This window comes from Westerdykella ornata (assembly GCF_010094085.1).
Source record: "Westerdykella ornata strain CBS 379.55 unplaced genomic scaffold EI97scaffold_30, whole genome shotgun sequence".
Lineage (NCBI taxonomy): Eukaryota > Fungi > Ascomycota > Dothideomycetes > Pleosporales > Sporormiaceae > Westerdykella > Westerdykella ornata.
In genome coordinates this window covers 1-24,411 of record NW_022986880.1, presented here as the reverse complement: position 1 = coordinate 24,411, position 24,411 = coordinate 1, and the positions used below count along the sequence as shown (strand labels likewise).

The following is a 24,411-nucleotide window of genomic DNA, read 5'->3' as shown; positions in this document are numbered from 1 at the left end:
AGTCAAGCCTCTCCGAAGAACGCTTCGAAACGTCTCCACTCACTCCCAAGTCGATCTCAGTCCGTTCACGCCTTCCGGGACCTCCCCTAGTGTAGTAATACGGAAGCCCTGTCTCAGCCCTTCTCCTCCATCACTTACGTCGTAATCGGAAATGGCAGTGTGCGCCGTAACGCGATTGTCCCACAATGCCACAGTCCGGTCATCCCATTTCACACGAGCCTGAATATCGGCACTCTGCGAGATGTGCTGCGGGCCAAGGTCAGTAAGGACGATACCCGATGTTCGCCGCTCACTCACTTTGAATAGCAGCTTCAGAATTGCCTCTGACTCCTCATCCTTCAAGCCAACAATCCCCCTCGTAAACCCAGGGTTAACGAACAGCGCCTTCTGCTTCGTCACCGGGTGCACTCTGACGACGGGATGGTAGCTGCGGACGGGCTCACGGCGAACGAAATGACCGTCGCTGCGCGCCTTTTCCGCTTGTTCGAACCCGCTATGCTCGGCTTTGAGTCCTTCTAGGAACTTCTTGAGGGGCTCGGATAGCCGGTCATATGCCGCTACTTGCGATGTCCAGGCAGTGTCGCCGCCTGTCTCAGGGACCTGGACGAGGGTGAGTAGCGTGATGGCAGGAGGTTGGTGTTCGTATGAGACATCTGAATGGTAACCAGTCGTAGTAAGTTTGGTAGCGCTGCGTCCGAGGCGGTAAAGATTATCCTTGCCGATATAGATGGAGTGGAATTCGATGTGGTCCTTCACATGCGCACCAACCGGCTGCGGAAAGTCAGACATCGAAGATAAATAGGATCGAAGTCAATACGCACATGCACATGCAGTCGGCCGAAGTACTTTCCAAATTCCTTCTGCTTCTCCGGGCCGATGTTTTTGAAGTCTTGATCTCGAAAGACCACGACTCCTCGTTCGGCGATGAGCAGCGCCAACTCATCTTTTTGCGCGTCGGTCAGTTGGGACAGCTGCAGGCCGGTGATTTCCGTGCCCACCCGCGGCGTCAGCTTGGTGACCTTGAGGGCGGAATTGTCTTTCGAGAGCAGATTTGGTTTGGCTGGATCTGCGTTGTGTCCGCGATCATGGAAGTCAAAAAGCTCCGTTGGTGGGAACCTGGTGGTATTATCGTAGACTGGGAGGTATGCAGCGTACGGAGACTGGGCGGTGAATGGTTAGCAGGGCTTGTGCGTCGGTCAGTAAAGTTGGACAGACATCAGAGTGGATCTTGTCGTCATATGCAACGGTGAGCTTGACTGGATGTCCCTCGGCACTGCTTGCTTCCTGTACGGAGGTTGTGGTTGCCATACTTCCTGATAAATAGGTTTCTAACTCTGTGGTAGATATCTTTCACACTTGGACGCTTCCCTCATCAACCCGCAAAATACATATATAACTATCTGAATAGCTGCTATACGCAGATGTCGCCTAGCATTGCAACATTCGCGATATGGGTGACGATGTTGGGCCGAGCACGACATTCGGACCCTGCAGGCACGCAACGGCCAATCCGAGGTGTGCAACTCCAGCTTATCTACTTGGGCACAGTCGAGGCTGGAATGTCAAACGGGAAAAAGTGTGGGGAACAAACCTGGAGCCGGTATCTATGGAACTCTGGTAAATCAAGGTGTGCTACGATACAGCCATCAAAATGCTCATTGTTCGACGATGCGAAAACGAAGGCACATACGCACAGTAGACCGGTCCACCGTACTCCGTAGAAGCAACCAGATCAGAATTACCGCCACTGCCGAATTCCGAGCAGTATACACCCGCGGGAGCGACTTGTACCCAACGTTGCCAGACAATGCCGAGAATATGTCTCCATGCAGAATATGACTGACGTCGACTCTGGCACACGCCCTGCGATCCTGCAGTCAAATCCCTTTCCCACACGGCCGTTCATTGATGCATGCCACTTGATAGGCGGGTTGATTGTTAATATATTCCCTGCCATTTGCAATAGCCAAGATGAATGCAACCAGTACCTTCGCGTGAGGTGCTCCACAAAGCAAAAGGGTGTGAGCACATCAACAACGGCAGTATTTACGAACGAAGCAACACCATGCAGACACCTTGTATAAAAGACCACCTCATGTCACACGGGCTCCCTATAGACCCAAGAACCTGGTGCCGGCACTTGGAACTTCGCCGCTCTTTGCAACTTCTGTCTCAGTGTCACCATGGTGGAGGCTGACAAGGATGCAATTGTCTCAACCACGGTTCCCGACAAGGGGATCACTGTGGTATCTACCTCTCTACGAAGTACCGACAGCAGTGATATAGAGAAGAAACAACATCCTGTCGACCTTGCACCTCTGCGAAACGAGATCCCACCCCCTACGCTTTCACTCCTATGGCGACGCAGCCCGAAAGTTGATCCAAATGCCATCGCAACGCAACCATCTGTGTTTGACGACCCAGAGACGGCAAAGCATTTCCAGCCACTGCCGACCTATGAGAACATTCATCGCTTTGATCCCAACGAGCGATGGACGTGGGCGGAAGAGAAGGTGGGTCGCAATGTCATGAGTCCGAGAAGATGCTGACCACCGTCAAGAAAGTTCTGAGGAAGATCGAGTGGCGCATCGCTGCGTGGGCTGCAATCGCTTTCTTCGCGCTTGATCTGGATCGAAGCAACATCCAACAAGCAAACACTGACAACTTCCTCGAAGACCTTGGCTTGAATACCAACGGTAAGTGCTGAAATAAGCTATAATACCAGAGGACACTGACACACCCAAGACTATAACTTTGGCAATACCGTGGCGAAGCTCTCTTTCTTGTTGGCAGAGCTCCCTTCGCAGCTCATCAGCAAGAAGATTGGCCCCGACCGATGGATCCCCGCCCAAATGATTCTTTGGAGCATCGTCGCCTCCGCACAGTTCTGGCTCAATGGAAGAAGTAGCTTTCTCGCTTGCCGTGCCCTTATTGGACTTCTTCAGGGCGGTTTCATCCCGGATGTCATCTTGTATATGGTAGGTGTCCCAAATCTTCAATCACCTCTCGTACTCACAAAAGCGCAGTCCTACTTCTACAAAAGCACCGAGTTGCCATTCCGTCTGGCAATTTTCTGGATGGCCAATCGACTCACGGATGTCATTGCGCCTCTTCTGGCTTACGGCCTGCTTCGTTTAAGAGGCTATCACGGCTACGAAGGCTGGCGGTGGCTCTTCCTTATTGAAGGTCTACTGACACTTGTGATTGGGATATGGTCGATTTTCATGATGGCTCCATCGCCCACTCAGACAAAGGCCTGGTGGCGCCCGAACGGTTGGTTCACGGAACGCGAAGAGAAGATCATGGTGAATCGCATTCTTCGCGATGACCCAAGCAAGGGCGACATGCACAATCGACAAGCCATCACCGTCAAGCTGCTCTGGAAGAGTATCATCGACTTTGATCTCTGGCCCATATATGCGATCGGTCTTACCTTTGGAATCCCTGCTGGCCCGCCGGATCAGTATCTCACATTGACGTTGCGGCAACTGGGGTTCGACACATTCAATTCGAATCTGTTGAGTATCCCGGCGCAGATAGGCACAACCGTCAATGTAAGTATTAGCGCACACATTTGCTATCAATGCTGACCCTACTATAGATGTTAATCATGACATGGATATCCGAGAGGATTAATCAACGCTCGTATCTAGGCATATTTGTCCAAATGTGGTTCCTGCCCTGCGTCATCGCAATGGCCACGGTTCCAGATGGCGTATCCAGATGGGCCCGATTCGCCATCGTCACAGTGCTGCTCTCCTATCCCACGCCGCACCCCATGCAGGTCGGATGGTGTAGTCGCAATTCGAACACGGTGCGCACGAGGACCGTGAGTGCGGCGCTGTACAATATGGCTGTCCAGATACAAGCTATCATCTTCTCTAACATCTACCGGAACGATGACAAGCCACTTTGTAAGTACTTCAAGAGATTTATCTATTACTGATCACTGACGGGCTATAGATCGACGGGGCAATCGTGTTCTGGTTGGAATATGCATTCTTAATCTTTTCCTGTACGGCTTCGCTAAAGTGTACTACGTCTGGCGCAACAAGCAGAGAGACAAGATTTGGGATAATATGACGGCTGAGGAGAGGTTGACCTATTTGGAGACGACGACTGACGAAGGGAGCAAGAGGTTGGATTTCAGATTTGCACATTAATCGTTGGAAGCCGAGAGAGAAAGGCTCTGGAACGTTTGGACATGCCGGTGCTCGCCAAATGTATGTAGAGACCTTATGAAATCAGCTCAAAGAACTATCGATTACCTATAATTTTGGGTATATACGTATGGCCTTATGTCTTAGTATATAGGCAACAGGGCGGTTGTTTCCCAAGACCTCCCACCTATAGTTTGACGAATTGTGTTACCCGAACTTGATACTGTATGGTTTCTTTCTGAAGTGCCCGTTCAGCACTTTCAGCTTGATAACGTGCTTGGCACCAAACGGATGCGGACCGAAAGACGATTCTCTCCACTGGGTTTGCGTTTACCAATGAAGACTCCGCAGTCATTCGTTTTCTATGCGTGTTGTTATCCCTAGAAATCATCGGAATTTCTAGCGGTAGAGGTGTTAGACCATGACGTGCTTTCTATCATGAGTTGCAACACGCATCGCCCCGCGCCATCATGACCTTGCATTGCAGCCTCGGTGAAGCTCACTCACGGGAACCATTCATTGCTCGATTTTCTATCTACAAAAGCCGCTTGCTCTATGGCGAGATAAGTTACTCATCAATCGTCATGGCAGTGGCATTGTTACTTTGGGAGACTTGATATGGAGAGGGCATTGCTTTGAACAGATCACACAACATATAAGTCTATGACAGCTAGTACACTCTTCGCACTTTATACCACCTACAACTGCCACTCTCGAGTCCCAGACCGCTTCCCAGAATATACCGCTACTAACCTACGCCTGAGATGGCTACCCTTGAAGCATACAAGCACATATCTCCGGATTCAGGCCAACCGACTATCCTTCATCCAGTACGTTTTCTTCGAAGTGCAAAAGAACCGCGACTGAGAATTACAGCATTTCAATCCCAAGATCCGCGACTGGGTGCCACCGGATCCGATCCGAGAAGAAATCCACCCACCGAAAGATAGAGCACACTTCGCGGACCCGGAGAAAAAGGCCCTGTTCTCAGTAGCGAAAGCAACAGATCTAACCGAGGGAATCGGAACCCTGCTCGAGAACGTACAGCTCTCCCAGTTGAATGCAACGCAACTTGATGAACTTGCCCTTCTGGTTGCGGAGCGAGGTGTGGTCTTCTTTCGGGACCAAGACCTCACCACTGAAACCCAAGTAAAGCTATTCGAGCATTATGGGATCCTAGATAAGCATCCGGCGCAGAAGGATGTGCGGCACGTTACCATCAAAGGCTCCAGCTCCGATTACAGGCGAGACAACGTGTTCACCCCGTGGCCCCAGGCAGGATGGCATGCAGACACCAGCTTCGAGATCAACCCTCCCAGTTACTCGCTTCTCAGAATGGAGGAGCATCCTGATGTCGGCGGGGACACGGCCTGGGTCAGTCAATACGGCTTATTTGACGCACTGTCCCCGACGTACCAGAAGCTGTTCGAGAGTCTTCATGCAGTCCACACTTCGCGCTTGCAGTACGACACCATCCTCGATCTCTGGGGTGTTGGACCAAACCGCCCTCCTATCGATACTCACCATCCGGCGGTTCGCACACATCCGGTGACTGGCCTCAAAGCGTGGAATGTGAACGAAGGCTTCGTGACTGGCTTCGCTGAACTCAAGAAGGCCGAGTCCGATAAGTTGCTTGATTTCTCGATTCTGCATATCCACTCTGCGGATGACCACCTCGTGAGATGGAAGTGGGCGGTTGGCAGTGTGGCCATGTGGGACAATCGCGCTGTCCTTCATCGTGTGATTCCGGGGAAGTATGAGCCGGGGAGTAGGAAGGGGGTGAGGACGACGGTATTTGGGGAGAAGCGTAAGTTCAGAGTGTCGAAAAAATTGTAGGATTGTTCTAATGGAGGAATGTAGCTTATCTGGACCCGAACAGTGAGAGTCGCGATGAGAGGGAACGCAGAATTTCGAGAGAGAGGGAATAGATGTGCTTCAATGCTTTGGACGATTACAGTGGCGGTATAGAAAGGGTGGAATAAGAAAGTAATTGCGGCAGTTCCACAGAGGCCACAGGCTGGAACTTTACGAACATCTTGGATAGGATAGACTGAGCCGTGGAGTACGTTTCAACTGACCAACGGGGTAAGGGGATCAGACCACGGGGCAGGGCCTCACTGCAAAGGAAGTAAGCCTTTGTTGGTTACCCGTCCAGGAAAGGCGGACGCTATAGTGGTCTTGTATTCTCTCCTTTTTAGCATTTCATGAGCGTTGGAATTAGCTTCATACAGGTGAATTAATCTTTGGCCGTGGCATGTGTCGTCCTCCCTAACGCGATTGGTAAAGAATATGAGATTGTTCAGCACGGGAACACATACAGGAGCTGGAGCTGGAGGTGGTCAAAATAAGCATCAAGCGGCGTTGAGATCGACAACTCTCCACTAGTGCCCCGGCCCAGCCACATTGTACCCCGCCACAGCGTTCAGCCACACTGCGTTATCGGCCACCGATAAGATCTTCGAAACATTTTTCCCATCACACGATGCGTGGGCTGTACTACCCCTCAGCAAACATCAGGTTTCTCGGCTTCCAATCCTCAGCAAACTCACCCCTTTGCCTTGGTGGTAGTCAGTTCACCGGGCTCCAGAGCGGTGCCTTCAATATCAACTGCTGATTCACCTCTCAATCTCACCGCCGAGTCACCATGGCTACAGTCATCAAGGTCCCATGCTCTTCGGCAAACATAGGGCCTGGATTCGACGTCATTGGACTCGCGCTCAACATTTACCTAGAGGTTTCTGTGCAGGTCACGAAGAAGGAGAAGTCGGAGCACTCGCTGAACTGCCGTATCACCTACGAGGGCGTGGGTGCAGAATCGGTGCCTCTCGTCGCCGAAGACAACCTCATTACCAGAACAGCCGTTTATGTTCTGCGGTGCCACGGCATTCGAGCCTTCCCATGCGAGACCCACGTCCATATCAAGAACCCTATACCCCTTGGGCGAGGATTGGGCTCGTCCGGCGCTGCCATCGTCGCGGGTGTCAACCTGGCAAACGAGGTGGGCAACCTGCAGCTCACCAAAGCCCGCATGCTCGACTACTGTTTGATGGAGGAGCGGCACCCCGATAACGTGGCAGCGGCGCTGTATGGAGGCTTCGTGGGAACATACCTGAACGAGCTGTCTCCTGAAGACACGGAGAGGCTAGAGATTCCCCGGAGCGAGGTCTTGCCGGAGCCAGCAGGCGGAGTCGACACGGGTCTGCGTCCACCAGAACCGCCCTTCAACATTGGACATTTCAAAAAGTTCAAGTGGTCGCCGGAAATCAAGTGTATCTGCATAATACCGGATTTCGAGGTGTCGACGGCAAAGGCTCGCGAGGTTCTGCCCGAGTCCTATTCGAGGAAAGATGCCATCTTCAACATGCAACGGTTGGCTCTGTTGACGTCCGCGTTGGGGGAATCGCCTCCGGATTCCGACATGATTTATACGGCAATGCAAGACAAGCTCCATCAGCCATACCGCAGAGGGCTCATTCCGGGTCTCACTGAGATCTTGCAATCCGTCACCCCTCAATCTCACCCCGGCCTCCTTGGTATCTGCTTGTCTGGAGCTGGCCCCACGATTCTTGCACTGGCGACTCACAACTTCGAACACATCGCGAATCACCTCCTCAATGAGTTCAAGAAGGAGAATATAACATGCCAGTGGAAACTGCTTCAGCCAGCGGAGGAGGGCACCACAGTCGTACGGCCGACAGAAGTCCCAGAGGGCGAGGCGATGACATACGCAGCTTCGGGTGTAAGCATCGATGCAGGAAACGAGCTCGTCAAGCAGATCAAGGCCTCTGTTGCTACGACGAGACGGCCTGGTGCGGATGCTGAAATTGGAGGGTTTGGAGGTCTTCTGGACCTGAAGAGCGCTGGGTACTCGGAACCACCCATCCTCGTAGGCGCAATCGATGGCATCGGCACAAAGGTCAAGATCGCGTTTGAGATGGGCAAGCATGATACTGTCGGCATTGACCTCGTCGCCATGAATGTAAACGACTTGGTGGTGCAGGGTGCTGAGCCCCTCATGTTCCTCGACTACTACGCCTGCAGTAAATTGAATGTCTCAGATGCCGCGGCGTTCGTACGGGGAGTAGCGGATGGTTGCCGGCAGTCGGGAGCCGCTCTGGTTGGAGGCGAGACGGCGGAGATGCCCGGTCTCTACAGGGAGGGCGAGTACGACGCAGGAGGTGCAGCTATTGGAGCCATCCAGCGGGGAGAGACTATCCTCCCGGACAAGGCGGCCATGGTCGAGGGAGACGTTCTCCTAGGCCTCGCTTCGAATGGACCACACTCGAACGGATACTCCCTGATCCGCAAGATTGTCGAGAGGAAGGGCCTATCCTTCCATGACAAGGCGCCATGGAGCGTGGGTGAGACTGTGGGTGCCAGCCTGTTGACGCCGACCAGGATATACGTCAAGCCGCTTCTCGCTCTGGTCCAGAAAGGGCTCGTCAAGGGTATGGCGCACATCACTGGAGGGGGTCTGCTGGAAAACATACCTCGCATGCTCCCCGATACTCTGGCTGCCGAGCTGGATGCAAAGGCGTGGCCTGTACCAGACGTGTTCAAATGGCTCAAGCAAGCAGGCCGCCTCGAGAACACTGAATTCTGCCGAACGTGGAACACTGGACTGGGCATGGTGCTTGCTGTTGACGCCAGTAAGGCGCAGGCTGCTGTAGAGGCTCTCCAACAGCAAGGGGAGAAGGTTTACACTGTAGGTCGGTTGGCCAAGAAGGGTACTGAAGACTGTGTCGTGCACAACATGGAGGTGTGGGGCTGAACGGTGTCGACCAGTCAGAGTTCTGTACGAAGACGTAAGCCGGCTACTGCACTGCGTAGAGTACGCCTCCGCGTGGAGGGGAGCCTGCGGTGCGACCATAGCAGAGATAGTTGCGGCTCTGGTCAGAGGCAGAGGGCTCTCCACTAGCGTGAATGAGCAAAGGCTTGAGGTGTATCATCATGTCAGCGGGCGTCTCAATCCATCTCTTCAAGATATAGCATTCAGTTGCAGTTGTTGCGCAACCACGAGGAAGATCTGGCAAGCTTCCAATCCGAAGTTCGAGTGGGACAAGATACTTGATCTCTCTGTGTGGCTGGCTGCACGCTGCAAGGTGGCGTACATGTGTGGAGCCAAGTGCTGAGCCTTTCGATATGGCAATCTGAAGGTGTAGTCTAGGGATATCGACCATGCATATGTCCAGGGTCTATGTCCAGGGCTGTCCGCAAGGGCGTCTAGGAGCCGTGACCTTGATAAAGCCATTGATAATGACAATGGCGACAGTATCGGCGGCCGAGCGTACCAAAAGGTGGGAAGCGCAATTTCGCCGGAACGGTGTGAACGACGAGGGTGAATTGAATGGCTCAGCGCGCACCACCAGCTGGACCTGGCGCCGAGTCGACCAACATGTGAACGGCCCATAATCTATAATGATGTGGGACGCCTCAACAAATACCGCGGAACGGCCAGCATCGCCTTATCGGGTGAACAGGAGACATTTCCATAGATGGGTACATGGGACGAGTGCTCTGCGGGCCGTGGACGCGTCTCCGTCTCGTCTGTGCTTGGCTGGGTGTGCTAGTGTACAGCAGGCAGAAATCAATCGCCCAAGGATTCACTGCATCCATTCGCTCACCGCTCGCACGGAGCCCAGATCTCGACCCTCTGCTTTTTCCGGCCGTTTCCAAAACCTGGCTCTCGCTCGCGTCACCTTCTTTCACTGTCCAGACTGCCCTGCTGCCTTTCTCCCTTCCCCTCATAATGTCTGGCCTCGCCCACACTCGCTCCCATCCCAACGACTCCCAAGCCGCCGCCACCGGCTCGCATCCTCCTGCCCATAAACCGGATCCTACAGTTCAGCATGCCGCCCAAGGAGGACTCTCCGCCGCCTCCGCCTCCAGGTATGCCAGTAGCGATGTTGATAACGATTGTAGTCTAATGTCTCCAGCCCCTCCCAACAGCCCGATGCGCTAAATGAGTTGGAGTCCCTCAAATTGAAGCTCAAGTCCGCCCTCCGCCAATTCCCCGACTTCCCCTCTCCCGGCATCCTGTTCGAGGACATCCTCCCCATCTTCGCCGACCCCGCTCTCCACGACGCGCTCGTCCGCGCCCTCGAACTCCACGTCTCGCAAGCGTACGAGAAGCCCGATGTCATCGTCGGCCTGGAGGCGAGAGGCTTCCTGTTCGGCCCCAGCCTGGCGCTGAGGCTCGGCGTTGGCTTTGCGCCGGTGCGGAAGAAGGGGAAGCTCCCGGGGCCGTGCGAGACTGCGGGATATCAGAAGGAGTACGGAGAGGACTTCTTCCAGATCCAGGCCGACGCCATCAAGCCGGGGCAGAAGGTCCTCATTGTCGACGACATCATTGCTACGGGTGCGTAGAAAAGCTTAACGATAGAATTTGAGCTGACACGACTAGGCGGATCTGCGGCAGCTGCTGGTGCTCTGGTCAAGAAGCTCGGCGGGCAAGTGCTTGGATATGCGTTCCTCCTCGAGCTGGACTTCCTGAAGGGACGGGCGAAGTTGGACGCTCGTGTTGATACCCTCCTCACCGGGCAGATGGCGAAAGAATGAGCGCTCCGTGATTCTCATCCTCCGCAATTGCATGGATCGGCGTTTGAGTCATTCTTGGGTTTTGGGAAGTAATACATCTTGAAGCTTATATAGACAGTTCTACGGTAGTCCTATTGGCTGCATCTAAATCATCTAGCGCTACTCTTCCGTTCCCATTTCCTCTCATCAACATCTTGTACTGGAAAAGTTTCTGCCCCGCCCCTCGTCATCTCCGGCCTCGGCACGCTAGCCACCCCACCTTCCTTTTCGAGAATGAGAACGCCGCTGACAACACTTGTGGCGACGACAGCTCTGTGATACCCACACATGTCTGTCCGCACTGCTACTCCATCTCTGCTTCGACCGCTTGTGACTGTTAGAGCTCGTTCTGTTGTATTCTCTCGCTCCCAATTGATCACTTTTCGAAGACAATTCAGTGCCCAATCGCGCAGTATGGCCGAGATCAAGAAAGTGTTTACTGCTGAGGCGTGCCCACGTAAGCTCCTTCACTGTATGGGAAGATGAGCGAGACTGACTGTACCAGCTGCTGGACCTTACGTATGTCAATGTTTCTTATGCTTTGAACCCTTTTCGAGAGCTCCAACGACACCTCGACAGCCTTCTCAACAACCTCTCCGCTCCGCACACGTCTTCCATACAAACCCCACTAACACCCCCAGTCGCAAGCCATCGTCGCCGGCCCGCACATCTTCGTCTCCGGCCAGATCCCCGCCGACAAGTCCGGCAACCTCATCACCGGCAGCATCGCCGACCAGACCACCGCCTGCTGCAACAACATCATCGCCATCCTCAAAGAAGCCGGCAGCGACATCTCCCGCGTCATCAAGGTCAACGTGTTCCTCGACGACATGGCCAACTTCGCCGAGATGAATGGCGTCTATGAGAAGTTTTTCGCGCACAAGCCGGCCAGGAGCTGCGTCGCGGTCAAGCAGTTGCCGAAGGGCGTGCCCGTGGAGATTGAGTGCATTGCGCTGAGTGGTAGGGCTGATTCCAAGTTGTGATTCATGGGTGTTGATCGTTTGTAGGTTAAGCATGATGACCCGGGGGGGTTTGGAGGCGAAGTACTATCAGAAGAGATATAGAGTTCGACTGGTGGAATATTGGCCTCCGATGTATACCGCAGGAGCTTCTTAGATCTTGGGCTTGAATCCATTGGAGTTTGCAAGTCCCTACAATCCTCCCTGAACCGGTTGCGCCTGATCAGTGCCCTCGCAGAGTTTAACAAATCTAGGACCGCTATTTTTTCCTCCTGACTACGAGCCGTACCTTTACGCTCACTTCTGTGCCTCAATCGAATACTCAGTCGACGTTTGATGACTATGACTAAGCAGGACAGAGCTGTCACGTGACTGGTACTCTTTTGACAGTTTCTACGCAGATTCAAAGGAGCGACATCCCGAAGCACGACTTTGTGAATTAAATATTATTCGGGCGCATATGCTCGAGTTTCTGGTTACTGGATTCTACCGAAAGAAGGGCCAGATCTGCTACTCACAGTCCCTGGCATGACCTCTGAGCGACGAGCCTCTCCTCTTCTTACATACATTGCGGCCGAGACAACAATCCGTCACATATATGTATTGAGGCTCTCCACATTCCAAGTCAAGACCAAGGCGTCGGGGGTATAGTACCGTTTTTAATATCCGGCTAATGTGGTGCAGATCGCTGAGCATTCTACGGTATGTGGAGCTCCACGAGGCCATGATGAAGTACCTACAGGTGGAGTTTCTATTCTTCTACTCTCTGCATTTCAACGTTTTCTGGTGTGCACATTTAGGTGGGACCACGACTCGACATGGGCCCTCCAGTACGAACACGCCGGAAAGCATTCCTCTCCCTCCTCGCCCTCTCCCTCCTCGCCCTCCTCGCCCTCTCCACCCTCACATCTACTGCTTCAGCAACACTAGGGGCGATCGACATGGATCAACTCCTCCAACCAGGCTACCACCCCCGACAACCCCAAGGCCAGCAGCAACAACCGCAAAAGCCTCTCTCCTCAAATCCACACCTCCCCTGGACCCATGCTCCTATCTGCACACACTCTCACTCTCTCAACTCCCTCAGCACAAAATACTGCGTCTATACCTCCCAGACCGCCTTCATAAACGGTATCTCCATCCTCACCACACCCTCCCTCGCCGCCCTCGCCGCGGAGCACCTGGACGAAGAACCCTTGAGTATCTTCTTCACACCGGACCAATTTGACGAATGGTCCTCCCAACCCCGTCCCTGGGAAATCGTCGACATCCCCGGTAAAGACAAAGGCGTCGTCGCCACGCGGAAGATCAGGAAATACGAAACCTTCATGGTGGATCAAGCGGCCGTGATGGTGGACTTGGAGATGGAGAAGGGAGTGGGTCTGAAGGAGGGTATGCGGTTGTTGAAGGTGGCGGTGGATAGGCTGAAGAGGCCGGAGGTGGTTAGGGAAATGAGTGGGCGGCATGCTGGGGCCTTGAAGGAGGGCGAGGTGGCGGTGGAGGGAAGAGTGGAAGAGGATGTTATGATGACGAATGCGTTTGGGACGAGCTTGGGGGAGGGGAGTTTTAGGGGACTGTTTCCGCTTGTGTCGGTGAGTGGGGGATCCTTTGATTTAGGAGTTTTGTCCACATAGGCGTTGTGCTTCGGGATATGCTGACTTGATTAAGCGTATCAACCATGCTTGCGATCCGAAGTGAGTTCTTCCCCCAACGAAACTGTAGAAGTGGTTTCTAACTTGACCAGCTCCTTCGTCATGTTCTCCAACAGCGGCTTCTCCCTCGGCATAAAAGCGTATAGAGACATCGACCCCGGCGAAGAAATTACCATATCCTGTAAGCCGCTCCTCTCCCCCTCTCCTTCTACACCCCACTAACACCACTAGACCTCCTCCTAGGCAAAACCCATTCCGAGCGCCAACAAGGTCTCTCCCGCTGGGGCTTCACCTGCACCTGCGCCCTCTGCTCCCTCCCGACCCCCGAACGCAACGCCTCCGACGCCCGCCGCGCCCGCATCACCCGCCTCCAAGCGCACCTCGAATCCCAGTTCAAATCCCACGCCTACAATGCCGCCCTCCGCACCGGCGAGGAGATCGTCTCCCTGATGAAAGAAGAGAACCTGACTGCGCTGCTGGCGGATCAGTATGTGGTGATGACGCGGCTGAGTACGGCGGCGGGGGATAGGGAGGCAGCGGAGATGTGGGCGGGTGAGGCCGTGGAGGTGTTGGGGGAGATGGGGTTTCTGGGGACCGAGTGGAGGGAGGAAGGGCGGTGGGGCGTGGAGGAGTTGTTGGGCGCGTTTGGCGGGAGGGGCGTCTATGAGTAGTGCTGGCTGCGAGACAATGTGTGAAGTGGAGATGTCCGAATTCGCGAATGCTTCTGTGTATAGCGTGGGCCAGGTGGAGGCTAGACTCCATGCATGAAGCCTGCTTTCAAGAACGCTATAGTTGATGAAACGGAGTCAATGCAATCTACCTTTCTGTTCCTGTTCTACCGAGAGACCATAGGGTACATTCAAATGCCTCGCGCGTCAGCTATTTCTTTTCGATCAGGTTCGCTTTTCTGTTCCGTTGCCATTCCAACTTTTTCTCGGCACGCTCTCGCCGCTTCCTGACGTGACTTTCATGTATAGGCTTACAGACTCTTCCATATTTCCTGCACGACTCACACGGCTTGTCTTTATCCGATGGCGAACCGCCTTGCGGCCAGGTACATGTGAATGACTCGGTGAAGCAGACACCGCAATAAAAGCGTCTGTGCTGGAAAGCAGCTTCAAGCGTGTCAATGTCCACCTCTGGATCTGATTCTTCGGGGCCATTGAGTGAAGCGATGTTGCCTTCGCTGGGCATATCGGGTGGTAATGCAGAGGCGGACGCAGGCGCCTCGGCGATGCTGCCAGACTTAGATTCTTCGCACTCGTCCTGCGCTTCCGGTGTCAGCCCAGAACCCTCCCCCACGTCCGGCATGCTGGATGTTCCGGACTCGGGTATGCCTGGCGTGTCGGCTATTGGTACGTTCATGCTGTCCCGTTCATAGCTTCCCCCGCTTGCGGCATCATTCCAGCAGTCGTAGTCCTGGTACGGGCGTATTAGCACTCGTCTCTCCCACCAAGCGACTACCCACAGTGAAGGCTGATGTCGAACTTTGTACAGAGTCGGGACCCGCTTGGTGGATATCCAATGTTGCCGTGGAGCTCTGTGTAGCCATGATCAGCACCGGAAGATAGATTTGCTTGCCATTATCCAGCTTCCCGCTTTCCAACCACAGCCAGATCACATATCTTCCCCTTCCGGGCGTGCTTCTCTGCCATTTCATCTTATCATATTCTCATATCCGCTTTGACTGTTAAATGCGAAAAATGGACGACATGGCTCCGCCGAACAAGTTTCCTTCCTCTGCCTTGGGTGGGAAATGGCACTCACACTTGGTGCTGGCTCGACCGGCCCTTCGCATTCCTTCTCAGATTCCGGATCGTTTATTGCTCTGAACGGTCCTCGCCGCTTTTTCCGTTCCGTCATGATGGTATATGGTAATGCAGAGCTTGGTTATGGGATTAAGGAATGAATGTGAATGACATCCGGGCATTAATAACGATCTGTGGTAGGATGCTGGAGGAGAGGTTGGGCTGCGCAGTGGGGTACGATGTTGACTTTGGCTGGGTTGCGCTTGTGGATAGAGGATGTGGTTACGTGTATTCGGTCTTGCTGTGGAAGGAACTGTCAATTTCTAAATAGCAAGAGCCACTGTGTTTCCAGGAATATCTAGGCAGGTGTACCCACGTGTAGTAGTAACATTCTGCTCACATCTATGGGATCGGATCGCGTGACTGAGCTATATCAATCGATATCATTGTACCCGTGATCAACCTCAAAAATATACAATAGCGTTGTTGAATGAGTACAAAGTTCGTGCGGTGGACTTTGACTTTTCAGAATCAATTTCTAGAGTAGAGTTTCCACACATTTTCGACCCAATGTCACCCGAGGAACATCCCCAACAAGCTGACACAACCTCCTGTCCAACATCTCATAGTAGACCGGCAGCGGATCCCGGGAGAGAAAATCCAGGCACCTCATCAACCCTAAGCGACTCCAGGAACGCAATGATGTTGAGGGATGGCCTCCCGTACAGACCACGAATGTCCTCCGGAGAAACTACCTCAAAGCCTCATACATTTTCGGATGGGAGGATGGCGTACGGAAGATCAGCGTTGCCTTTCCGCTCAATGCCGGTAGATGTGGACCGTTCAGAGCACACTTTCAGAGCTGTAACTGGCATGAGCAGTGGCGCGGACAGAATGCTAGTGTCTCGCGGAAGCGGAGAGTATACGCACAGAAAATCGAGTCGAAAACCGAACGAAGAAGATCCGCAAGGAAAGGATGAAGCTACTGAATTAGGGAAAGAGGCGTGTATCGAGGCTGGAGAAGGTCGCAATCATATGCTGGGCAGTCGGACGTCAGAACTTGGTACCCAGTCTCAAGAGAGAAGGTCCACTGATGTAGACATGGGCATAGGAAAGAAACCCGGGAACGAGGTTGCGGAATTTGTTGTCCCCGATGACGAAGATGATGACGACGACCTCTTTGCGCAGAGCTACAGGGCAGCGAGTAGAAAACTGTTCTGCTCTTACAAGAACTCCTAGGTAACACTCTGGACTCTTCAAGTCTTATCAGTCTCAAATCACCGGTCGTAGCATCTTTAGGTGTGGTGAGGTTCTGGTTGCAGTGGTCCTGAGTTTGCAATGAATGTCATCGACTCATCGGAGGTCTGCTGTACGCTCGTAAGTTTGCTTGCCATGAGGTTGTACACGAGGACATACCCTGTGATACGGACCGTCATGCATGACGTTAACCTCAGTACTTCGCTGTGACTTCGGCCTCCCAACGCGACACTTCCCACTGAAATTATTAAGTCTGGTCTTGCCTGGCGTGGAGGAGAGGCCTTTCAGTATCTGGGTTGGCTTTCTAGATCGAAAAGGTATCTTGCGCAATGAACGACAAGAACCGAGCTCAGCTGCTGGATCATCGGCATCACTGCTACTGTATCCCCCAGTATATCCTCCAGAGTATTCTCCTCCACCTGCGCTGGAAGATTCCTGAGTCGCTAGGCATAGTAGATCCAGGATTCTTGGACCAGGCGTATCAAATGGGTTAGTTGTTATCGTGATGGTGCCCTGGCGCATCCGCTTGTTCTGGTTCACCCAGTTTGGACATTCCTCTATTCCCGCCGGAATCTTCAATGAACCTCATGCCAGCGTATGATAATTTAGATTCCCTTTTAGCAGGCCTGGGTCGTTTTGTTACGGCGGAGAAGCTTGAGTGGGCGAAATCCACCACCCATGTTGATGATTGCGAGCTCACTGCTTGAGGGTTTCTCTCCACGATTGAGCTATTTGTGGGCCAATAATTGTTGGAACTGGTGGAAACGGGAACTCTAGCTGTTGTTGTTGATCTTGAAGCTGCCGTGAGCAGGTGCTTCTTCTGGCTGCGCGCTGCCACGGTAAGGGTAGTTGCTGCCACGCTGGAAACAACGGATGACAATAACAGAATTGCCAGGTTCGCGGCAGGTAAAGTAGCCGATGGCCAGGACTTGGTTGCTTTTGCACTACCATTATGGTAGTTCATCTCGTCGTCTGTGGCTAGTGCAATTTGCTGCATCTCGACTTTATCCTCCAGAAAGGATCGCAGTGCAATGACCAGTTTCCTCTGCTCTTTGAGTTCCTCTTCCAGCTTCTCAGACTTGGTTTCGAGAGCGATTGATAGTTTTTCGACACTCGTCGTTGCTTGCTTGGAGACGTCAAGTTGGTCTTTCTGACCATTCTGTGTCGCAAGCTCTGCGGTGGCTTGTTCAAGATCTTTCAACCTGGCTTGAAGACTTGAGACTTCGCTGTGTAGTTTCGTCCGAAGTTCTTCAACGCGCTGCAGTTGTTCATCTTGCATGATATTATGGGCCCTGGCATTGCGCTGCAGGACCTGTATTTGCTTGTCGAGTTCGGCAGGAATGTCGGCCACTCGGATAGCCTCCAGTATCTGGGCGCACTGGAAAGGCTGCAGGGGTTGGTCAGGTAGGCGTTCAATCGATTTTCTGAAAGGGGATGTAAGTAGTCAAATTTCCCCCACGAGCGCTAAACTTACATAACTTGCAGTGATAAAAGCGAATTTACAGCTTGCAGAGGTTGCTCTACCTGACGTCGGAGTTTATCGACCTTTCCAGAGAGTTCTTTCACAGTGTACTTGATTGTTTTTGGAGCCTTGCTTAGTGATGATCTTGTGGAGGACTCCCCTAACGATGCTTCGTATTTGTCCAGAAAGACCTTGAAAACCTCCAAGGGTTCACGAATCAACTGGGCCAGCTTGGAAAGGTCTCTAGAGATGTCATCCTGGGCAGAGGAGGCTCCTATTTGCTTCTCAAGATGCTGAAGAGTGGATGTAAGGCTGTTCAGAAAGGCCACTTCAGAGGCATACTTGGCTGATGCCCCCCCAGTCTCCTTGAAAGCACTGAATACATTGACAAGAAGCTTCGTTCCAGCAATGAAGTCGCCTACAGAGAAGCCGAACGCTGGTGCAACCATGATCGATATCAAGGCTTCCGCAAAATTGGAAATGAAAGAGAGATGTGACAAGGCTGGGGAGGAAAGGAGCCCCAAATTTGTGGCGGTGGCTTGTTTTGCGCTAAGCTCGGTTTGGGGGTTGGACGTCCGAAGCGGCAGTGAGGATGAAGTTGTGAAACTGCGAAGTTTCCTTCAGCTGTATCTCCTGCATCAACACTGGGCCCTTTAAACTTGCCATATCCTAGCAAGAATCTCAAACTTAACGATACTTCAGCAACATCTCTGACTTCTCAACTGTGACATATCTTCAACTTATCGGCTTTCAGCACCATGCTTCGTTTACGGAAGACCTAACCTTATGGCTCTCTTCAATGTGGGAGGGGGCACGCATATTCTTAATCGTCTTCCTACTTCAGCATTCTGCTGCTTGCGGGCCTTGTTTTGATCCTGATATATATGATCGACTACGTTCTGATTGCCATTGCCAATAGTCTGGAAAGAATCCAATCTCTAATCAACTCCTGTAAAGGAACCTGGACCAGACCATATTGGCAACTCGGATGGCACTCACTGGAGGGGTTCGCAGACGCGCAAACGCCGCTGTTGGTTGGGATTGAAGGGGGCTCAAATGAAGGTTGTGTTGCCCTGCACGCACTCTGCGGCCGCTGCTATAGGATTACGATGGACTCAGAGCTCATATGCGGATCGATGTTTCCTCTAGTACGGCGTCGCGAGCTTCACACGTGGAACTTCCCCTTAAACGGTCAATGTTTAAGTGAGACGGCTTGTCATTTACGCCGTACATGATGGTTCTCAATTGCAGTGGCGGAAAGAAGCGGCATATCCTTTCGTTACGCAGGGCGCAATGCAGCCGCGCGCGTTGCCATCTGGAAGAAAAGAAAAAGCGACAAAAGCTCCAAGCTGTGGATCCAAAGTTGTTACTCCGATGAAGCCCCTTTGGGCACGAAACTACCGCTCACAGGTAAATACACACCACACTGTTTCATAGACCGTGAATAACAGTCCGCAAGCGATACAGCGGAGGCACGCACACTCCGATGGACCGTGAAATTGCTGCTCAAGCCATTGTGCAGGCAATATCAGGCACACAGCCTCTCACAGGACATGGCTATGGACTTTGGGAAGCGCATCTCCTATCTGACCTCCTATGGTATATCGGCGACTTCCGAACCACCGCTCCCCAAATGTCTTATCCCGTGCCGACGTGGTCGTGGCTTGCCGTCGACGGAAAAGTGGGCTCTCGTCAAGCTGTACGGTCCGATGAAATCAGAGGATCCGCCAGCCGTGTCATCACAACGGCGCAATTGGTGTTAGATAATCCTAGCCCTCTGTCTGGATTACAGCTGGAGTACCTTCTGACATTAAGATGTCCTGTTCTGCGCGGGGTTGAGGTCACACGCACGTCTGTGGTGACGGGCTACTGGATTTTCATCGTAACGCAGTTTGAAAAGGCGAAAACTGTATTTCGACCAGGCACAACGGATGTCGATACTTCTGAGCTCATGTTCTGTGCCGAGCTGGTCAGAGGAGTATTTTTTGCGCGGACAGATAAAAAGGAAAGAACCGAAGCATGGAGTAATGGCATTGTGCTGAGGAGGTTTGACCTTGGTCGAATGGATAGGCCGGTTTACAAAGAGTCGGCAGGTTTTGGATGCAGTGGCCCGTGAACGAGAGGTGGGGCTTCAGAGAGGGTCCAGATGAAGAAAAGATTCTCTTTGACAGGAGAAAGAGCCAGCTCGTTAGAATCATTTGATTTTGTGTGTACCCAGGACGCAACTCAGGGAGAAACATTGGTAATGCTCATTCATTGCTCTTCTTATCGCGATAACCTCAACACGAAGCTAACGAGATATCGATACATTGCGGTCGCTTCCCTTGTATCCCAGTAGTTCCGCCGCCAACCATTAGAAAACATAAATCCTTGGGTATAATGATACACTCAGTGTCCCGATGCAAAGACATTAGTACGTAAAGACAGTAGCGTGGAGTAATCTCAACGCCGCAGCGGAGTTTTGAGAGAAAAGATGAGTCCTTCAGAGTAAAATGCAGCAGCGACACTTCTGTAGACCCCCTGATCAGATGACAAAAGACAAATACTGGCTTGGAATGGCAGGAACAAAGATGATGAGATGCGACCAGCACCCAAATCCACAAGGCGCTGCTGCAAGTTTGCAGTATCCCCAACGCCTTCCTGGGGTATCATGCGGTTCGTGAATGGCGATTCCAGTTGATGATAGCAGTGAAGTAAAATGTGTCAAAGACGTCAAAGGCCAACCAATGTGCTGACCAAAGCGCAGAATCTCGAAAAGCCGCTGGTGGAACTCCGAGACTGACCTAAAGATTTTTTCGTTTCTGCTTGCGAACCCCGGTGGGTTTGCTCGCGGGATCTGACGCCTTCTTCGAAGCAGCACGGGTCTTCTTCAGCTGCCTACCAGCCTCCACCTCATCAGCCTGGTTGAGTTGGTCCCCTGAACCGCTCGATGTATTCTTGGAAGTTTTTTGGGAAGAGCCAGCCCGCGATGTCTGGGTGCGCTTTCGCTGGTTCCTCACGGGCTTAGCAGGCGGCTTGGGCTCCTCACCGGCCACAGCCTCCCCACCCTCGTCGACTTCCACCCCGGTCTCGTTGACACAGTTCTTGATGTTTGTCCTGGAGGCGCTGGCTCGAGATTTCCGCGTGGACTTTGGTTGCGTTGCTGCCGGCTTCGGGGCCGCTTCACTCTGGGCCTCACTCTGAAGTTCATCAACAAAAGGCGCTCCGGTGCCTGGTGTTGTTAGTATATCGCGGTAACTTGAGGCGACAGACATACCAGCACCATCTTCCGCAGCCTTCTCCTTTTTTGAAATCTCTCGGCCGGCTTTCAGAAACCCTTGACGCTTGTCGTTCTGTTTGCGGTTCTGCTCGCTCGTTGTGTATATTTCCTCCGGCGATGCAACGTACAAGGCCAGCTCGGCGCCTTTGATCAACTTCTCACAGCGGCTCTTGAAATCGCGCATCAGCTTCACCATCCAATCAATGCGGGTACCAAACGTCCAGTCCTTTGTCTTGTAGATGCACTTGTTGAACTCCTTGTCATGGAAGGGGAGATGGGAGGCACCTTGATGCGTGTGCATCTCTTCAGCAATTTTCTGCGCATGATAAGCTGCTGTTCCGCTGAGGGGCCGGCCATGAGGAAGACTTACAAGAACATCCCAACACACCTTCTCCATGATGGCGGGATCATAGTAATCGACGAAATTGCCAGCGCGATCTTTCTTTTGCCAGCGTGACCCATATACGGACCCGGCCCGGTCATGCACATCTGTGCGGTTCTGAAGCGCCTCAAGGAGACGAATTACGATCTGGACACGATCTTGTTGCGTCTTTGGGAGCGTATTGTCGGGACGCACCGGAGTCCAGGCCGGTCCAGGGCATGCTCTGTCGGCTTCTTCGTAGCTGCTAAACATCAGGGTGATGCTGGGCTTAGGTGTTTCACCGCCGTCAGGAGCAGTGCCTGTGCTATAGTTGAGAGATGTAACGTTAGCGTCGGCCTCGTTGTCATCAGAGACGGAGGGTGCGTCCGACATCTCGCAATCGTCGTCTTGCTCCACGGGACGAACGCTTGGAGAAGCATGGTCGCCGGCGGGAACTGCTTCTGGTGATGTCGAAGCTGAGAAAGTGTTGCCACTGGCTTCGGAGACGGGGGTATTGGCATCAACTGCAAGCTGGCAAGGGACCATATTCGGGACGGGAGCAGTGAAGTGCACAAGGTTGCTGCTCAATGGCGCGCAAGCACTGCTCTCTATTAGCGACGGTGAAAGCATTGGGATTGGAAAATATACCTTGACTGAAGCTCCAGCTGGGGGTCAATTGGGATATCCGCGCAGAACTGCTGATGGATCCCCGGGAATTGCTGAGCATCCATTTCGCGGGGAAGACAGGGCTCGTTGTAGTTGCTCTGAAAGTGCCCAAGCTCACTCCATTGCAATCCCCCGTCGTAGCCCATGACCGCTTCGTGAAAGTCGGACCCAGCAAACGCGTCGGTGAAAGTGGTGTTCTCATTGTATGTAGGTAACGACAACAAAGGGTCAATCTGATCCTGCTCGCCCTGTATGGTCCAGGAGCCGTGCTCAGCTTCAACCCACTGGTCAACAGGACCGCCAACGTCAATCGAAGAGTGCAACGAAGCAACACCGCGGCGATGAGCGAGAGATCCCATGGTTGTGGTTGACGCGAGTGTACCGTGTAAAAACGCGATTGTAAACAAGCGAGTACAAGAGGAGAGACAGAACTGTCGCAAGAGCACTGTACAAAAAGTCGTTGTAACGGTTCAAGAGTGACAGGACAAGTTGGAGTTGAGAAGAGAAGAAGGAAAGCAGTCAGAGGAGTGGTTAAAGTAGGACACCGCAAAGCGCAAATTTCCCCAGCCCCACTCTTCACCTTCACCACTTGAAGCGGCGGTGGTGAACTCGCGATACATGACATCATCGCAGTCCAAACCCTCCTCAAGGAGGCCGAAAAAGGAATTTGTGTGGTAGATACCATTGTTTACGGAGCGCTCTCCGGTCCTAATCCGTGCGGCCCGGGTGTATTGTAGGGGCTTTGGGAGCCGATAATGTAGGACTTTGACAATGGCGATGAATAGTCATTGTTCGCTGCGTCAACAATGTAAACACCAGATCGTTTTTGGGTGACAAGTCTCTCTGAAGGCGCCGGAAACTCCCGCAAAGGCCACACAGGGGAGGGAGAGAATGGTGGTCTCCCATAATAAGAGTGCTCATTGAGTTATTGATTTGTGACATGAGAATAAAGTCATATAGCAGGCGCGGATATTGAATGAAATGAGACAAAACTGGAACTTCTCGATCTGGAACCTGCGATGAATCCGTGAAGATGGGGAGTAAAAAGAAGAATCAAGACCCAGAGAAATCGGGTTGAGATGCGGCCATGGCATGAGTGAAGAACGTAAACTTGGGGAACAGAACGAAGGGATTCAAGAACAGAATTGATGGTTTCAGAAATGATAGAGGTTGCTCTATGAGCGTTTTCGAGGACTGACCTCTGTGGAGCATGTATATTTGAATTGACTTTTCGCGAACTTACCAGAACAGATACAACAGATGAAAGAAAACGTGTTCGGTTCACCTTGATTATCTCAATATATTTGTCTATCCGCGGTGGGTGAGCGCGTAGTTCCAGTGATTGGTATATACGCTGTAATCGAGGAAGGCGATGATGGACGGGTTACCTAGGGTAGTGTAGTACTGACATTTCAGCAGGCGCGTATTGGCTATATCCGCGGCAAAGTTTTCACCAGTTTGGTTTCTTTGGCCTCTTCAGCTGGTAAGATTTCGATCGTCGAGCCATTCTCAAAACCCGATGATGGGCGATGCGCCGACACTCTACCCGCGCCGGTGCTGTTCTTGTTCGAGGGCGGAACCATCAAGTGCGCAGCGCAGCGTTAACGCCCAGGGGCTGTTTTCTGTTAGTGTTTACATATGAGCAGGGCAAGACGTAAGAGTAGGTTGTTGGATACATCGCCGACGGGATCAAGATGGAGTTTCCCGGAGCGGAAGCATTCGCTACGCCGTCCCGGCCGGATTTCTCAAATTAAAGCCGATACAACAACAAACTTACTTCCATTGAGTCCGCGGCCGGGGATTACGCCTTTAATGAGAAGTAAGTGGAGAAGTTAGAAGTCGGTTTGCTGGTAAGTCTGACAGGCGTTCCTGGTAGACGAGTCCAGCTGACCATTAAGCGGTCTGTCAGGGCGTACAAGCTGCTTACCACAGGTATACGTCTAGTCTAGCTCTACGACATAACATTATAACGTACCTCACGGGCGAGTCGGTCACACAGGCGAGTCGGTCACTATGCCAAGACCCCACCAGAATGTAAACTCCTCAGGAGAGTATAAAACAATTATGAATAATTTTTAAGAGTTGTAGTAAGCCAATCTCTTTAAAATCTATTTATACTTCTTTCTTACATGTACGTGAATTATGCCCAGTCTCACCGCAGCATGTACAATGTCGTTGTGTAGGCTTACCTTCATCAGCACGCACCTTCTTCTTCACCTTCTTTCCATCATCACACACTGCAGACTCGCTTAGGGTAGCTAACCGTAGACCCTCTCCAGCTGTTAAGATCCCTTCACGCTGTACTCGTTTT

At 52.5% G+C, this 24,411-nt stretch overlaps 13 protein-coding genes across 13 annotated transcripts; 8 read left to right on the top strand and 5 right to left on the bottom strand.

Annotated features, from left to right (window-relative positions):
- Positions 1–39: 39 nt before the first annotated feature.
- Positions 40–1,343, bottom strand: EI97DRAFT_469826 (dioxygenase-like protein; the record flags this gene model as incomplete). Its single annotated transcript, XM_033801730.1, has 4 exons — positions 1,216–1,343; positions 822–1,160; positions 298–771; positions 40–246 (listed from the first exon to the last, which is right to left on the bottom strand). The coding sequence occupies exons 1-4, from the start codon at positions 1,306–1,308 to the stop codon at positions 40–42; spliced, it is 1,113 nt and encodes a 370-aa protein (XP_033650611.1). The 5' UTR covers positions 1,309–1,343.
- Positions 1,344–2,183: 840 nt separating this feature from the next.
- Positions 2,184–4,163, top strand: EI97DRAFT_384389 (MFS general substrate transporter; the record flags this gene model as incomplete). Its single annotated transcript, XM_033795973.1, has 6 exons — positions 2,184–2,513; positions 2,561–2,696; positions 2,746–2,978; positions 3,027–3,554; positions 3,602–3,914; positions 3,964–4,163. The coding sequence occupies 6 exons, from the start codon at positions 2,184–2,186 to the stop codon at positions 4,161–4,163; spliced, it is 1,740 nt and encodes a 579-aa protein (XP_033650610.1).
- Positions 4,164–4,924: 761 nt separating this feature from the next.
- On the top strand, positions 4,925–6,070 carry EI97DRAFT_363576 (alpha-ketoglutarate-dependent sulfonate dioxygenase; the record flags this gene model as incomplete). Its single annotated transcript, XM_033794989.1, has 3 exons — positions 4,925–4,990; positions 5,037–5,967; positions 6,021–6,070. Coding segments are annotated over 3 exons (1,047 nt in total), but the record flags the coding sequence as incomplete, so codon positions are not given.
- A 570-nt stretch (positions 6,071–6,640) lies between these two features.
- On the top strand, positions 6,641–9,340 carry EI97DRAFT_436313 (phosphoribosylformylglycinamidine cyclo-ligase-like protein). The gene has a single exon (XM_033799065.1). It carries the CDS (start codon positions 6,805–6,807, stop codon positions 8,929–8,931), a length of 2,127 nt encoding a protein of 708 aa, XP_033650608.1. The 5' UTR covers positions 6,641–6,804; the 3' UTR covers positions 8,932–9,340.
- EI97DRAFT_188506 (uncharacterized protein) lies at positions 9,036–9,814 on the bottom strand. The gene has a single exon (XM_033793575.1). It carries the CDS (start codon positions 9,568–9,570, stop codon positions 9,139–9,141), a length of 432 nt encoding a protein of 143 aa, XP_033650607.1. The 5' UTR covers positions 9,571–9,814; the 3' UTR covers positions 9,036–9,138.
- A 79-nt stretch (positions 9,815–9,893) lies between these two features.
- On the top strand, positions 9,894–11,193 carry EI97DRAFT_436312 (adenine phosphoribosyltransferase). Its single transcript, XM_033799064.1, has 3 exons — positions 9,894–10,049; positions 10,097–10,518; positions 10,564–11,193. The coding sequence occupies exons 1-3, from the start codon at positions 9,910–9,912 to the stop codon at positions 10,716–10,718; spliced, it is 717 nt and encodes a 238-aa protein (XP_033650606.1). The 5' UTR covers positions 9,894–9,909; the 3' UTR covers positions 10,719–11,193.
- Positions 11,151–11,719, top strand: EI97DRAFT_384257 (YjgF-like protein; the record flags this gene model as incomplete). The annotated part of the gene is made up of 3 exons (XM_033795961.1): positions 11,151–11,193; positions 11,242–11,255; positions 11,378–11,719. The coding sequence occupies 3 exons, from the start codon at positions 11,151–11,153 to the stop codon at positions 11,717–11,719; spliced, it is 399 nt and encodes a 132-aa protein (XP_033650605.1).
- A 917-nt stretch (positions 11,720–12,636) lies between these two features.
- On the top strand, positions 12,637–14,134 carry EI97DRAFT_424876 (SET domain-containing protein; the record flags this gene model as incomplete). The annotated part of the gene is made up of 4 exons (XM_033797147.1): positions 12,637–13,287; positions 13,364–13,389; positions 13,440–13,528; positions 13,579–14,134. 4 exons carry the CDS (start codon positions 12,637–12,639, stop codon positions 14,016–14,018), a joined length of 1,206 nt encoding a protein of 401 aa, XP_033650604.1. The 3' UTR covers positions 14,019–14,134.
- A 92-nt stretch (positions 14,135–14,226) lies between these two features.
- On the bottom strand, positions 14,227–14,899 carry EI97DRAFT_469819 (uncharacterized protein; the record flags this gene model as incomplete). Its single annotated transcript, XM_033801729.1, has 2 exons — positions 14,227–14,766; positions 14,816–14,899. The coding sequence occupies 2 exons, from the start codon at positions 14,897–14,899 to the stop codon at positions 14,227–14,229; spliced, it is 624 nt and encodes a 207-aa protein (XP_033650603.1).
- A 766-nt stretch (positions 14,900–15,665) lies between these two features.
- Positions 15,666–16,334, top strand: EI97DRAFT_445169 (uncharacterized protein; the record flags this gene model as incomplete). The annotated part of the gene is made up of 1 exon (XM_033799950.1): positions 15,666–16,334. The coding sequence occupies one exon, from the start codon at positions 15,666–15,668 to the stop codon at positions 16,332–16,334; it is 669 nt and encodes a 222-aa protein (XP_033650602.1).
- Positions 16,335–16,842: 508 nt separating this feature from the next.
- Positions 16,843–18,263, bottom strand: EI97DRAFT_482656 (uncharacterized protein; the record flags this gene model as incomplete). The annotated part of the gene is made up of 2 exons (XM_033802074.1): positions 16,843–17,776; positions 17,827–18,263. 2 exons carry the CDS (start codon positions 18,261–18,263, stop codon positions 16,843–16,845), a joined length of 1,371 nt encoding a protein of 456 aa, XP_033650601.1.
- A 660-nt stretch (positions 18,264–18,923) lies between these two features.
- Positions 18,924–19,930, top strand: EI97DRAFT_445167 (uncharacterized protein; the record flags this gene model as incomplete). The annotated part of the gene is made up of 3 exons (XM_033799949.1): positions 18,924–19,017; positions 19,102–19,224; positions 19,266–19,930. The coding sequence occupies 3 exons, from the start codon at positions 18,924–18,926 to the stop codon at positions 19,928–19,930; spliced, it is 882 nt and encodes a 293-aa protein (XP_033650600.1).
- Positions 19,931–20,537: 607 nt separating this feature from the next.
- On the bottom strand, positions 20,538–22,037 carry EI97DRAFT_188424 (uncharacterized protein). Its single transcript, XM_033793574.1, has 3 exons — positions 21,444–22,037; positions 21,071–21,389; positions 20,538–21,025 (listed from the first exon to the last, which is right to left on the bottom strand). Exons 1-3 carry the CDS (start codon positions 21,978–21,980, stop codon positions 20,598–20,600), a joined length of 1,284 nt encoding a protein of 427 aa, XP_033650599.1. The 5' UTR covers positions 21,981–22,037; the 3' UTR covers positions 20,538–20,597.
- Between the last annotated feature and the right edge of the window lie 2,374 nt (positions 22,038–24,411).